Source organism: Marmota flaviventris, chromosome 5 (genome assembly GCF_047511675.1).
Source record: "Marmota flaviventris isolate mMarFla1 chromosome 5, mMarFla1.hap1, whole genome shotgun sequence".
NCBI lineage: Eukaryota > Metazoa > Chordata > Mammalia > Rodentia > Sciuridae > Marmota > Marmota flaviventris.
The window spans coordinates 2,143,499-2,155,982 of record NC_092502.1 but is presented as its reverse complement, the minus strand read 5'-3'; the positions used below and the strand labels follow the sequence as shown (position 1 = coordinate 2,155,982).

Genomic DNA, 12,484 nt, shown 5'->3' with positions numbered 1-12,484 from the left:
GTATGTGTTTGCTTGGCTACTGTCAGAGGGCGGGCAGTTGTGATGGTGCCTCCCCACACCCCACCCAAGGGTGACCACACAGCCTGTCGGCAGTGGCTGTTTTGGGCTGGTGTGCTTCAACTGTTCTGAGAAAGAAGTGGGAGGTGGCCTGGTTCTCAGAGGGACCCCGAGGCTGGCATGAGAGAGGGGGTTACATGGGAGAAAAAGACCCCAGGCCAGTTCTGGGATGTTTCCACCGCGCTCCTGCTGGAGCAGGGTGTTGGACATGCCCAGAGTCGCGTATATCGGAGGCTTGGTTCTAGGTGCTGCTCTTGGGAGGCGATGGAGACTTTGGGCTGGTGGGAGGGCATTAGATCATTGGAGTGTTCCCTTCCGGGGGATAGTAGGACCTCTGCTCCCTCCTCTTCCTCTTTGCTTCCTGGCTGATGACCTGAATGGTTTTTCTCCACTGTGATGTGCTGCTTCACCACTGGCCAATCCATCATGGCCTGGATTCTCTAACACGTGAGCCAAATACATTTTATCTCTGTATAAAGTTAATTATCTCAGGTATTTTGTTGTAGTAACTGTCCATCTTTTGGAATGTCAATCTACTTTTCACTATGGCTGAGAGCCAGCAATTGCCACATGCAGGGTGAAAACCCCACAGACTGCTGTGGCGAGCAACTCCCCTCTGCCTCTCTGCGGTTTTGTTCAAGAACTGCCATTGATGCACTGTCCAATGGGCGGAGCTGCATGCATGGGGGAAGGCGATTGGCCAGGGTGTGGGGTCCTGTGATGAAGCAGAACTAAGGCGCCCTAGTATAAACGCACACAAGTGAGGGCTGTGCACCCGACCCCAACAGTGTTGAGAGTGCACGGGTTCCCAGGGAACTGTTCCCAAGCCCGCCTTCCATGGCGGGGGGGGGGGGGGGGGCAGCCACCCGGGGGAGACGGAATACCCTGAGCGGCAGGGGGCCCTGAGTGAGGCAGAAGACACTTCAGTCGGATTCGCACTTTTATTGGTACGTCTGTGCGTTGCGTGGCCCAGCGGAGCGACCCCACACACGCGCTTCTGCAGGGCTGGCACTCAGCGCACCTGGGCCAGGTTGTGCCTCTTGTACAGCAGCGCACGCCGCTTCTCGCGCTCGCGCACGAAGGCGCGCAGCCGTGCAGTGGGGAAGGTCACTGGCGCTGGCCGGGAGGCGGCGGGTCCCTCCTCGGTCAACCAGGGACACTGCAGGCAGCTGGAGGCGCATGGCCGGCCCCTGGGGAGGAGGGAGGGTCGGTGAGCCGGCCAGAGAGCAGCGGGAGAGCGGGGCGGGGCGAGGTGGGGCGGGGCGCTCTGTACCAGGGTTGGGCGCACAGTGCACTGCGCAGGAAGGCCACAGCGCCACCTGACAGCCCTGCGTAGCAGCGGCTCAGCCGGATGAGTCCCTTGCGCAGGCCCTTCTGCAGGTCGCGTGTCCCCTCGCTGCTCACGGGGTACTCAGCGCTCAGCCTGAGAGGACAGGAAGCGCAGGGAGCTCTCCATTACCCTTGATGATTTGGTGCAGGGACTCCAAGGTCACCCGTGAAGGATGATGGGGCATAGGGACTCTGAGGTCATATTTGGATGGCTCCTTGGAGATTCATGGGGGCTCTGAGAGCACCCTCAGACAGATGGGGCCCTGCCCTGCCCATCTAGCACCCCTCTCCCCAGACACATGAAGGGCTCACATGATGAAGGCTGTCACACCAATGGCCCAGATGTCTGTCTGAGGAACAGCCCCGTGGCCTTCCAGGAGCTCCGGAGCTGCAGAGGGGCATGGGTGGGTGGGCACAGAGGGAGGGGCACAGGTGAGAGGTCAGGTAGGTGGGCACCACAGATGGGCACAGGTGGGTGGGCCAGGTAGGTGGGCCCAGGTGTGAGGCTGGAGGGTTGCAGTGGAGTTGAGGGGAGAGTAGACCTGGTAGGGAGGGGGCTTCCTCCTGCCCCCTCAACAGGTCAGACGCCCATGCCTGCCCTCTCACAGTGGCCACACACGCACCCATGGTCTCCAGGTAGTCCTTAAAGTTGTCAGAGGGCAGCACCTTCTCCTGCGTGAGGCTCTGGGCATTGCCCAGGTCCACAACCTTGAGCAGGTTGTACTCAGTGACCATCATGTTTTCAGACCTTAGGTCCAGGTGCAGGATATGCTGGGCATGCAGGTACTGGGTGGCACTCAGCATCTGCCAGAGGTAGTCCTTCACCTCGGATTCTGAGTAGGAGGTCCTGGGGGCAGAGGTGGCTCAGGACAGGCCCGGAGGGGGCATGTGCACAGGGAAGGAGCAGTGGACTGGGAAAGGCACCCAGTTCTGACACAGCTCAGGGTCAGGCATGCGGAGGAGGGTGGCAGGCCTGGCGTTCCCTCCCAGAACCCTGCGTCATCTGCCTGTCCATCCATCCCTCCACCCAGCCTCTGCCCCCACCTCTCAGCCAGGCATGGGAGCAGCTCGGGCCCAGAGCACAGCTCCAGGATGAGCACCAGGTGCCGGGGGCTGAGGTAGGCAGCATGCAGCTGGGCCAGGTGCGGGTGGCGCAGCCTCTTGAGCGCCTCGTATTCCCGAAGCACGGCTGCCCTGTCCTCAGGCCTGTAGGGAACGATCTTGGCGGCCAGGGCCCGCCCGCTGGCCTTCTCCCTGCACTGTCGGACCACGCTGAAGCGGCCCCTGTGAGAGAGACACAGCAGGACCTGAGTGGCCCCCACGCACTCAGAGCAGCAGAGACCAAGCTCAGCAGGGGCAGCAACCAGACACAGGGAAGAGGCTCTGAGCTGAGCATGGGAATGTGGGGGTGGGAGCACGAAGAGCCAGCAGGGCAGCTTGAGGAACCATCCCACCACCCGCTGTCCCCAGAGGCCCCTGCACCTCCGGATCTGCATCTGGAAGGCGAAGTTCCTGGTGCTGGGGAGGGGCGGGGCTGGCCGCCCCTGGCCACTCTCCTCCTCAGAGGCTGTTAGGGAGGGGCAGGTGACAGGTTCAGGAGGATCCCAAGGCAGGCTCTCCCCTCCTCTTCCCTCACTCCTCCTCAGACACCAGACAGTGGCCCTGCCTGAGTGCCCGCTCTGGCCTCTGCTCCCTCAGGTCATTTTGCAGGGGAGAAGGGAACTTGGATTCAGGACACAATAAAGCCCTCATCATAAGTGTGTTTGGGGATACGCATCCTGAGCGGCAGGGCGCTTTCCAGGATGGACCAGGGATCACCATGGCATCACACCACCCTTTCCCAGGCCCACAATAGATACTACTGATCCATCAAACCACTCTTCCACCCAACCCAGACCCAGCACCCAGGAAGTCACTGCCAACTCTTGGGGTGGCACCAGTGGGTGTGGGTGAGTGAAGGGAGCTGAAGGGTGAGGGCCCCAGAATGTGCAGGCTTTGAATGCTGGCTGAGTGCAGGAGCACTCTCTCGAAGGTAGTGGCCACCACAGGGTCCGCAGGCAGGAGGGTGCCTGTTATCTGCCGGCCACCCCATCCACTGGCTGCCCAGGAGTGGCTCACCCAGGTGGCGGGGTCCTCCCAGGAGGACCTGCTCTGAGGGGCTGCTGTAGGGGCCCATTCCTGCCTTGCTGATGCATGCTGTCCGGAAGGTATACAAGCCGCCCCTGGACAGCTTGTTGGTGAGGTAGCAGCAGTCGAAGATGTCAGAGGCCAGGGTGGTCCAGGTACCACCTGGTCACAGATGGAATAAGAGGCAGTTGGGGAGGGAGGAGGAAAGACCTTCCCCAGACACAGAGCAGGCTGTGGGCAAGGGCCCTCCATGCTGACCCTGGGGGCATGCTGAGCTCAGGGGCCCCAGGGAGAGAGGGCAAAGGACCCACACAGTACCTTCTATGCAGCACTGTACGATGTATGTCACAGGGCCATAGGACTCCACGGGCTTCCAGACCAGCAGCACCCTGTCTGTGTAAACCTCCCCAATGTCCGGGCGTGGGGAAGACGAGGGGCGCTCTGCAAGAGGCCACCCATGGTCTGGGTCAGTATCTGACCCCAAGGGCTGATTTCTAGCTGGCCCTGCCTTACCCTCCCTTACTTTCGGCAAACGTTAGGCTCCTAAGCCCACCCTCTCCCAGTGCCATTTGTTTGGGGTGGGTGAGGTCCTAGAAAGCAATGGGAGGAGGGGCGTGCCTCCTTCCCTAGTGGACAGTCAGATGTCCGCCCAGCCCTCCCCACCAGGATCCCTCCTGGCCAGCCCTTCGCCAGGGTATGTTCAGGCCTCGGGAGTGGCCCAGGCTCTGGTAAGGGGGCCTTGCCCTGGTTTCTAAGCTTGGCTGAACACTCCAGTACAGGGCCTGGGGTCAGTCTGCAAGTTCCAGACTGGGCCAGCAGCCGTCTCAACTGCCCACACACCCCAGGCACTGCATACTCAGCTCCTGACTCGACTCTGATGAAGACACAAACAGGATGGGGCTCCTCCCTCCTGCACCACTGGAGGGCAGGGCGGCACCCTCCACAGGGAGCTCCTCCTTCTGGCCAGCGGAGGCCTCCGGCCAGCTCCTGGCAGCAGGGTGCACAGCAGGCTGGAACACTGCCACACTGCTCTCCTTCTTCTTGGGCACGCTGCTCCCCCACCCCTGCCTTCCATCTGTCTCCTGTCAGTCTCCTGCCTCCTGCCAACCCCTGAAGACCCTGGACAGTCCAGAAGGCACCCACAGCAGCCACATGCAATGCCCGGCCCATCAGGACAGGACTGCTTGGTAACTCGGACGCACCTGTGGTCACCTCCTGAACCCCAAATTCCACAGCCCCACAGCTGAGGGAGTGGCCCAGTCCAGCTCATGAAACGAGGCTCAGCACCCCCAGCCCAGCCTCCCTGGCCTGGCAGGGACCTCTAGCAGAGCGCACCCACCTGCCTTCCGGAGTACGCCCGTGGTGGTTGCTGTGCCCAGAGGGTTGCTCACACTGCAGGTATACATGCCCAGGTCCTCAGCAGTCACCACCAAGATGGTCAGCAGCTGGAAGTTCTTCAGGGTGGAGGAGATGAGGAGGTGGCCGCTGCTCTCCAAGAGGGCCCCATCTGTGACAGCACAGAGCCGGTCTGAGTTTCCCCTAGACAGTGAGGGCCCCTGCTGCCCTGCTTGTATCCCAACCCCTTACCTTTACTCCAGGTGGCCTGGGCAGCTGGCTGGGCTAACACCTGGCAAGCCAGTGTCACCGACTGACCCAGGACCACGGTCTCATCTGAGAGCTCCCTCAGGAAGGTTGGTGCTGAGGAGGAAGCAGGAAGAGCCTTCAGAGGGAAGTCCAGGCCAGAAAGTGTGGGCAGGATGCAGCACGGCCTCCTCCTGGAAGCCCTCCAAGATTGCTCAGCCCCCATGCCCAGCCTGCCTCTGGGCTTAAGCCCCTTAGGTGGGTGGGGGCTTGCCCCTCTGGTGTAGGCACCATGGCGGTTGGGAAAGGACCCTGAGACAGTGGAGCCTGCTCACCTTGGTCCCTGCCCTTCAGACCCGACAGCCGTAAGGAAGCCAGGCCTGCCTTCTTTCTGGGGGGCTCCTCCAGGCCTGCAGGAGGAGGGGGGGTCTCAGTAGGGAGGTCTGTCCTCGGGCAGCACCAGCTTCCTCACACTGCCTGTCCTCCCGGCAGGCCCAGGTCTCAGGGACTGGGGTGGTGAAAACAAGCTGGACCTGCTTCCCACCTCCCTCAGCAGTGGGCTGTTGGGGGCTCTAAGGCCTACGGTGCAGGAGGGGGTTGCTTGGGGCCGGGGTCAGGCTGGGGTCAGGAGGGTGGGGGTCACAGAGGCTGCTCTGGAGTTGGGACTTCCAGGCAGCTCAGGGGTCAGGGAAGCTGGGGTCAGCTGTGCCTAGGGTCGAGTTGCTCTGGGATCAGGAGAGACCTGGAGTCAGGAGGGTCTGGGGCCACAGGACTGGGCTCAGAAGGTCTGAGGTCACTGAGGGTGGGCCATAATACTCCTGGGTCAGAGGGTCTACAGTGGGGGAGGCCTGGGTTCCTGGCTGCCCTCTCCCCAGGTGCCCTCCCTGCAGCTGTCTCCAGGATGGCCTCACATGCCCAGTAAGGCAGGTTCAGGTCAGCAGAGGTGCCCCCCGGACTCAGGTAGAGCCGTGGGTGCAGTTGGGAGGTAGGGTCAGCAGCACCAGAGAGGGGCCCAGCAGGACCCTGAGCATGAAAGGGTGAGTGAACCTAAGGGGCAGGGATGTGCCAGGGGATAGGACGAGGAGGAGGTCACCTTCCGGCCTGCCCTTCAGGATCCGGGAGATGTGAGCCATGGAAGCCTTCACCCTCTGGCGCAGCCCCAGTTCCAGGGGTTCCTCCAGCGGCAGACACTTCCCGGGGAACTGGAATAGGCCACGGGAGGGGGACCACTTGCGCTTTCTGCTGGCCGCAGCCTCCCCCAGCAGTGCCTCCAGGTCCTCCGGCTCCTCTGTGATCTCCAGGCCAGCTCGAAGGCCCAGCTCCCCCGGCCAGGGCCACGCAGCTTCAGGGAACTCTGCCAGCTCCTCCCCAGCCTCAGCCTCAGGAGAGGGCGGCTCTGGCTGCTCCCAGGGCTTGGGGACCCTCCTGAAGATCATGAACTCGAATGGGAGATACTTGATGTCATACAGGTCAGAGAGGTTGAGGTAGGCGGGATCCACCTCTGAAATGTCTAAGGACACAGTGTCGGCAGCCTCTGTATCCCCTGACAGGTCCCGGATCTGCACCAGGGACACCTGCCCATCTTGCTCCCACGAGGTCAGCTCTGGGGAAGCCCTCAGGGTAGCCCCTCTGGTCTCAGGCACTGGCCCCAAGTCGGCCTGGGGTTGAGGGCTTCCCACTCCAGCTTCGTCCTGCTCCTCGGAGGACTGGGATACGGCCCAGGCCATCCTGGCCCACAAGGGACCCTGTCCCAGCATGCCCCCTGCATCCCCACCAAAGGCAAAGGTACCATAGCCCGCCACCCCCGCATAGCCCCCACGGTACCCCAGGGAGAACTTCCGGGTGGTGGCCTGCTCCTGAGGCCTTGGTAAGGGGGGTGTTGGGTCAGGGGAATGCTCAGCCTCCTGGGACAGGCTGCCAGTGTCCAGGGAAGGGCTGGACTCCATGCCTGTGGGGCAGGTTGGTTCCAGGGAGCTGGAGGAGCTGGTCCAAGGCCCCCCAGGTCGAGAGATGCTGCCAGGCTCCTTCTTAGAGCCTGGCAGGGAGCTTGTTTGGGCGGGGCAGGGGGGCTCCAGAAGTATCTCCTTGACAGACCCTGGAGGCAAAGAGCCATGAGTTTGTGGTGACAGTGGGCCACAGCCCTTTTGGGGGGCAGAACCCTGCTCAGGGTGACAAGAAGGAGCCTCCTGCCCCAGCCTGGACGACCCCGCTTGCTGAGCAGGCCCTGAGTCTCTAGCAGGTGATGGAGACAGACTGGGCCCTTTCAGGGGCTTCTGGTCTCTCCCACCAGCCTCCCCTGTAGAGGCTGTGGGAGGACACTGTCCTTCACTGCAGGCCTCACTCAAGGGGCTGATGGCACTTGGAGGGTCTTGGTCCAGGGAGTGGCTACGGCCGGGGGTCTCACGGGCACTGGCGCTGGGCAGGCGCAGGGCCGTCTCAAAGGAGGGTGTCTTGGTTATCAGCGCGGCCTGCTCCTCCCTGGCAGCCTCCTCCTCCAGCACGCGGTGCTCCATCAGCGGCTCACGCAGACCAGGCAGGGCCCTGGCGAAGTACCCACCCTTGAGCAGGTGCCGCCTCCGGGCCGCGTGTCGGCGGCCTCCAGGGGCCAGGGCGCCTCGCTCAGGGCCCTCGCCTGCCTGCTGGTAGAACAGGCTGCTGATGACGCTGTGCCGGGGGACGCAGCCGGGGGCTGCCAGGGGCCCTGTGCTTTGCTGTGAGGCTGGTGGGGCCTCTGCCTCCTCCGGCAGGCTGGCAGAGGGCCGCAGGAAGCCCCGTGGGTGCAGCAGCGGGGAATGGGTCACGGGCGAGGATGGCAGTGACTTGGCCCTGGCAAACGGAGCGAGCTCATTGTCCGAGGAGGAGGAGCTGGAGGAGCCGCTGGCTTCTGCCCGCAGGTGCCGGGCCACTCCCAGGGAGGGGCTGTCGGGTGGGCCCCGCAGCAGCTCTGGGATGGAGCGCATCACCAGGATGGACTTGTAGCTCATCAGGGAGCGCTGGGGGCGGCACAGAGCAGTCGCTGGGTGGGGCCGCAGCACCAAGCAGACCCTCTCCCTCCACGTTCCCAGTGGGCCAAAGGGAGGGGACCCAGAGCAGTGGGGACCTCTGCACCAGGCTCTTGGCTTCTGCCTGGCCACGGGTATTCCTCTGCACCTGGCACCCTCATGGCTGAGATCCGCTGAGGTGCCAGGCCCGGGAGTGTGCTAGGCGGGCTTGGGCTTGCGTTTCTGCCCCCGCACTTGTCCCCCTTTCAGAGGACAGCTCACCTGCCAGCGGCTCCTGGCCAGGAGGAACTTGAGCTGCTTGGTGTTTATGAAGTGGGCCTCCTCCGCAGGCATGGATTTCTGGGGTGTGAGGGAGGAGCCACATTGAGGAGAGACCCCGGCGCCCTGATGGGGGCCCCTCCTGGGATGGAGGCCCAGCTGGGCAGGGGCAGGTGGACTTGCCCTCAGCCCTGGGGTCTCATGGGCTCATCCTCTTACTTTGCCCAGACAGGGCAAGGCAAAGGCCAGAGGTCGTAGGGGAGGCCCTGACCCCCTGTGAGGGTCTCAGGATCCCAAGCCTGTCTGAAGGGACAAGTGTCCTCTGAACTGGGGCACAGGGGCCTGGGGGCCACCACCATATGTGCTGATGCAGGCAGGCCCTCGTCCCCCTTGGGTTGGATGTCCCTCCCTGCAGGCCTGGGGTGGAGCCAGGCTGGGCCTACTCACCAGGAACCAGGGGTGGGTGAGGCACTGGGAGGCACTGGGCCGGGCCCTGGAGGGAGAGCAGAGCCCAGGTCAGCCAGGCAGTCAGCTGGCCCTGGGCAGGGCTGGCTGCACCCTGGGCAGGCAAGAGAGGCATGCACTCACCCTGGGGCCCTCTGCAGCGTGGCCTTGAGGAAGTCCTTGGCGTCCTCACTGAGGTGGGCAGCCATGGGGCTGCTCCAGGACACCCGCCCCTCCAGCACGTTCAGCAGGGTGGCACGGTCACTCTCTCCCGCAAACGGGGAGGAGCAGGTCAGGCTGGAAACAGGCAGAGCCTGCCCTCAAACAAAGCCCCTGGGGACCAACTCTAGCACCACTCCCACCCAGCAGTATCTGAGGTTCCCCAGATACTGCCTCAGCTTGGAACACCAATCCAGGCAAAGCCTAAGAGGGTGTCTGGGCTCAGACCAGGGTTGGGGTCCGCACTCAGGCTGGGACAGGGATCAAGGAAGCGTCAGCCTGCATGGGGGCCCTGCTTTAACCTGAGGCTCTCATGGCCAGAGGAGGGTACAGGGCTGAACTTACAAAGGAGACCCAGGCTAGCTTGAAGCAGGGATGTATGCCAAGGCTGGGTGCTGGTTCAACCTGGGGTGGGTACTTGGCCTCAGCCTGAGCTAGGGATCCAGGCTCAACTGGGACAGGAGTCCAGGGAGCCTAGATAGGCACCAGTCTACGTCTGAGGTGGGGACAGGTCTTAGTCTGCAGAGGTCAAGGATCAGTCTGTACCACCAGTATCCTCAGGGCAGCAGTGACCACTATGAGTGGACTCTGGACAAAAATCCCACAGACCCTACAGGGTCAGCTCAGCTCTGCCTAGTGATGACGGGGTGTTTGTGAAGAGCAGTGGGCAGGAGCCTCTTATCAGGGTTGGCTGACTGCCTGTTCCCAAGATAGCTGCCCCTGGGCTCTTGGGTCTCTGGTCTGGGGTGTGGCCAACAGCACACGTGGCCCTCAGGATTCTGCGGAAGGGTTGGCTTTGAAGAGGCAGCTGCCAAGAACAGGCTGTGCTCACCTGAGGTAAGAGATGACCCCCATGGCCCTGCAGAAAGAAAACCCCCCACTGTGAGTCACCCCAGGACTGGCCACAGGCAAGGGGTATGTGGGAGGAGGTATGGGGGATCCCAGGGGTGCAGAAGGAGGCAGAGATTCAGAGAGGACCCTTTGGCTGGCTGCTGGGCTGCCAGATGACTCCCCAGCATGGTCCCAGGAGGGTCACAGTCCTGACTCAGCCTGACCACTCACCAGATGTCCGAAGCCTCGCTTACAGGGGTCTGCTCAATGATCTCGGGGGACACGAACTCTGGAGAGCCGTACTTGCTGTACTGTGGCTCTGAAGGGGTGATTTTTTGGGCAAAGCCAAAGTCGCAGATTTTAATGTCTTCCCGAGCAGGATGCACCATCAGGATATTGGGGGGCTGTCAGAAAGTATTGGGGGAGTCTATGGGGGTTGGGCCACCTGGGGTTTCCGGGCCTCAGGGAGTCATTCAGGGTCCATGAGGCCAAGGTGGGGCATGAGGAGCCCCAGTCAGACTGTCAGAGCAGAGCCCACGGATGAGCTGCCAATTAGCAGTGCATCCAGTCCCTGCAGGACAGCAAGCCCTGTCAAGGAAACTGAACACGGTAGGCCTGCCCCTTCCTATCCTGCAGGCCCAGGGCTCCCCTCTCCCACCCAGGTTCTGGAGGGGCCCGAGGGACAGTACCTTTATGTCCAGGTGGAGGACCCTGTGGCTGTGCAGATAGTGCAGTCCCTCCACCAACTGCTGGAGGTAGACCTTGACCTGTGGCAAAGGCTGTGCTCAGGGAGGGGCCCCGGCCCTCCACCTTGACTCATCCTGCTTGAGTGCCCCAGTCTAGCACCTGGGACAAGCCCACAGGGTAGGTGGCATCCTGAGCCCTAAGTGCCAAAGCCAGAGAAATCCCCACGAACAAGCAAGGTGTGCAGGAAGCCAGGCAATGCAGCTGGGCACAGAGCCCGGGCAGCCAGAGAGGCGGGGCCTGGGCCACATCTGGGGCAGCTGTGTCTGGGTGGGGCTGGGACCCGCATGCAGCTCAGGCCAGTGGCAGGCAGGTGCAGGGTCACCTCGGCTTCTGTCACCACGCTCTTCTTGAAGAGGCGGTCCAGCAGCTCCTCCGATGAGCACCTGGGGCCTGGTCAAGGAAAGCGGCTGAGGCTGGAACCCACCAGGAGGTGGCCAGGACAGGGTTCCTGCGGTCTCAGGGGTGGGGTACTGGTGCTCAGGTTGAGGGGAGGTGCCATGGGCCCCTGGAACCCCAGACAGCATCCAGCCCAGATGAGGGGGGCTGCCTGGGGACTGAGGCCACAGGGCAGTGGTAGGGTGCGGGCACCTGGCCTGTCTGTACAAATCCCTCCTCAGGGGAGAGACAAGAACACAGGAGCAGATCCAGCCACAAGGCCCTCCACACTGAGACCCCAGTCAGGGACCTATGGGCAGTGGGCAAAGACCTGGAGTAACCTGTGTAGGATACTCCTCTCCTGCATCTGAGAGGTCACCCTGGGAGGAGACCCCTGGCCATCTCCACCGAGGACATCTGGACCCTCAGGACCAGCTCAGCCACTGACCCTGCCTGGTGACCCCCATGGACAACCCTCAGAGAGAAAGAACCCCCTGACCAACACCATCACGAGCGGCAGGAACAGGGCTGCTTGTCACACAGCATTGGCCACAGGAAAGTGGGCTGAGGCCGTCACGACCTGCCAGCCCCAGGGAGCATACACTCCTCCAATCCCCAGCCTGGTGGCCACTGCACCCCTCCTTAAACCCCAAGGGGCCAGGAGAAGAAAGGATACAGTTCCAAAATGAGGATGAGGGTCTTCCGGGTCTCAAACTGGTCCAGCAGCCCAGTGACCAGCGGGTGGCTGAGCGTGGCCAGGATATCTCGCTCCTGGTACGCCTGGGCCCGAGTTCTGCTCCGCAGGGGGATGAACTTGGCAGCACAGAATACCTTATTTCCTTTGTGCTGTACCCTTTTCACAAAGCCAAACACGCCTCTGGGGAGGAGGGAGGGGGATCAGGATGGTGACGCTGTGCCACGGGTCCTGGGCATCCCCGGGGCCAGAAGGGCTGGAGTGTACCTGCCAATCTCCTCCTTGACCTCGTAGAAGGAGTGCAGCTTCCTCCGACGGCTCTGCTCTTCTGAATCTGGCTCACTGTCTCCTGTGGTCAGCGCAGAAGGTAGTTAGGACGGCAAAGGCACTGCCCTGGCCCTCGTCCCCAGTACTGTGGGGCTGGCAGGCTGTTCCCTAGGCCTGGGCCTGTGGCCCATGGGAACCTTGAGCCGGGGTCCTTGTGGGGACTGGGGATGCCATGTGGAGACCGAGCGGCCCTGGGCCTGGGAGGCTCTGCGGCTTACCCCCATGGACCAGCAGCTCCGCCTTGCAGAGCACCTGGCCAGCAGCATTGTGTGCGAGACAGGTGTAGACACCTGCATCTTGCTGGACCACATCCTTCAGTAGCAGGCAGTGAGTGGTGCCATCCTTCTGCTGGCTCAGTCGGGCACTGTCCTCCAGTTGGACACCGTCCTGAAACACCAGCAGGCCAGGACGCCATCAGCCCATCCCAGCACCAGGCCCACCTGCCCTTCCCTGGCACCTGCTGTGTCAGCCCCAGGTCCAGCCTCATGCCCAG

General features: G+C 62.7%; 1 protein-coding gene across 1 annotated transcript in view; it reads right to left on the bottom strand.

Annotated features, from left to right (window-relative positions):
• Positions 1 to 1,068: 1,068 nt before the first annotated feature.
• Obscn (obscurin, cytoskeletal calmodulin and titin-interacting RhoGEF) overlaps positions 1,069 to 12,484 on the bottom strand; it is a 128,710-nt gene continuing 117,294 nt past the window's right edge. Inside the window, 22 exon segments of the mRNA XM_071611901.1 lie at positions 1,069 to 1,247; positions 1,331 to 1,480; positions 1,699 to 1,774; positions 2,010 to 2,233; positions 2,431 to 2,670; positions 2,869 to 2,953; positions 3,505 to 3,675; positions 3,832 to 3,954; positions 4,853 to 5,020; positions 5,101 to 5,211; positions 5,430 to 5,504; positions 6,188 to 8,087; positions 8,358 to 8,435; positions 8,802 to 8,847; positions 8,943 to 9,095; positions 9,850 to 9,876; positions 10,080 to 10,252; positions 10,538 to 10,615; positions 10,918 to 10,978; positions 11,647 to 11,847; positions 11,932 to 12,013; positions 12,210 to 12,378. Of these exon segments, the coding sequence (XP_071468002.1) occupies positions 1,070 to 1,247; positions 1,331 to 1,480; positions 1,699 to 1,774; positions 2,010 to 2,233; positions 2,431 to 2,670; positions 2,869 to 2,953; positions 3,505 to 3,675; positions 3,832 to 3,954; positions 4,853 to 5,020; positions 5,101 to 5,211; positions 5,430 to 5,504; positions 6,188 to 8,087; positions 8,358 to 8,435; positions 8,802 to 8,847; positions 8,943 to 9,095; positions 9,850 to 9,876; positions 10,080 to 10,252; positions 10,538 to 10,615; positions 10,918 to 10,978; positions 11,647 to 11,847; positions 11,932 to 12,013; positions 12,210 to 12,378 (4,569 nt within the window). The 3' untranslated portion in view covers position 1,069.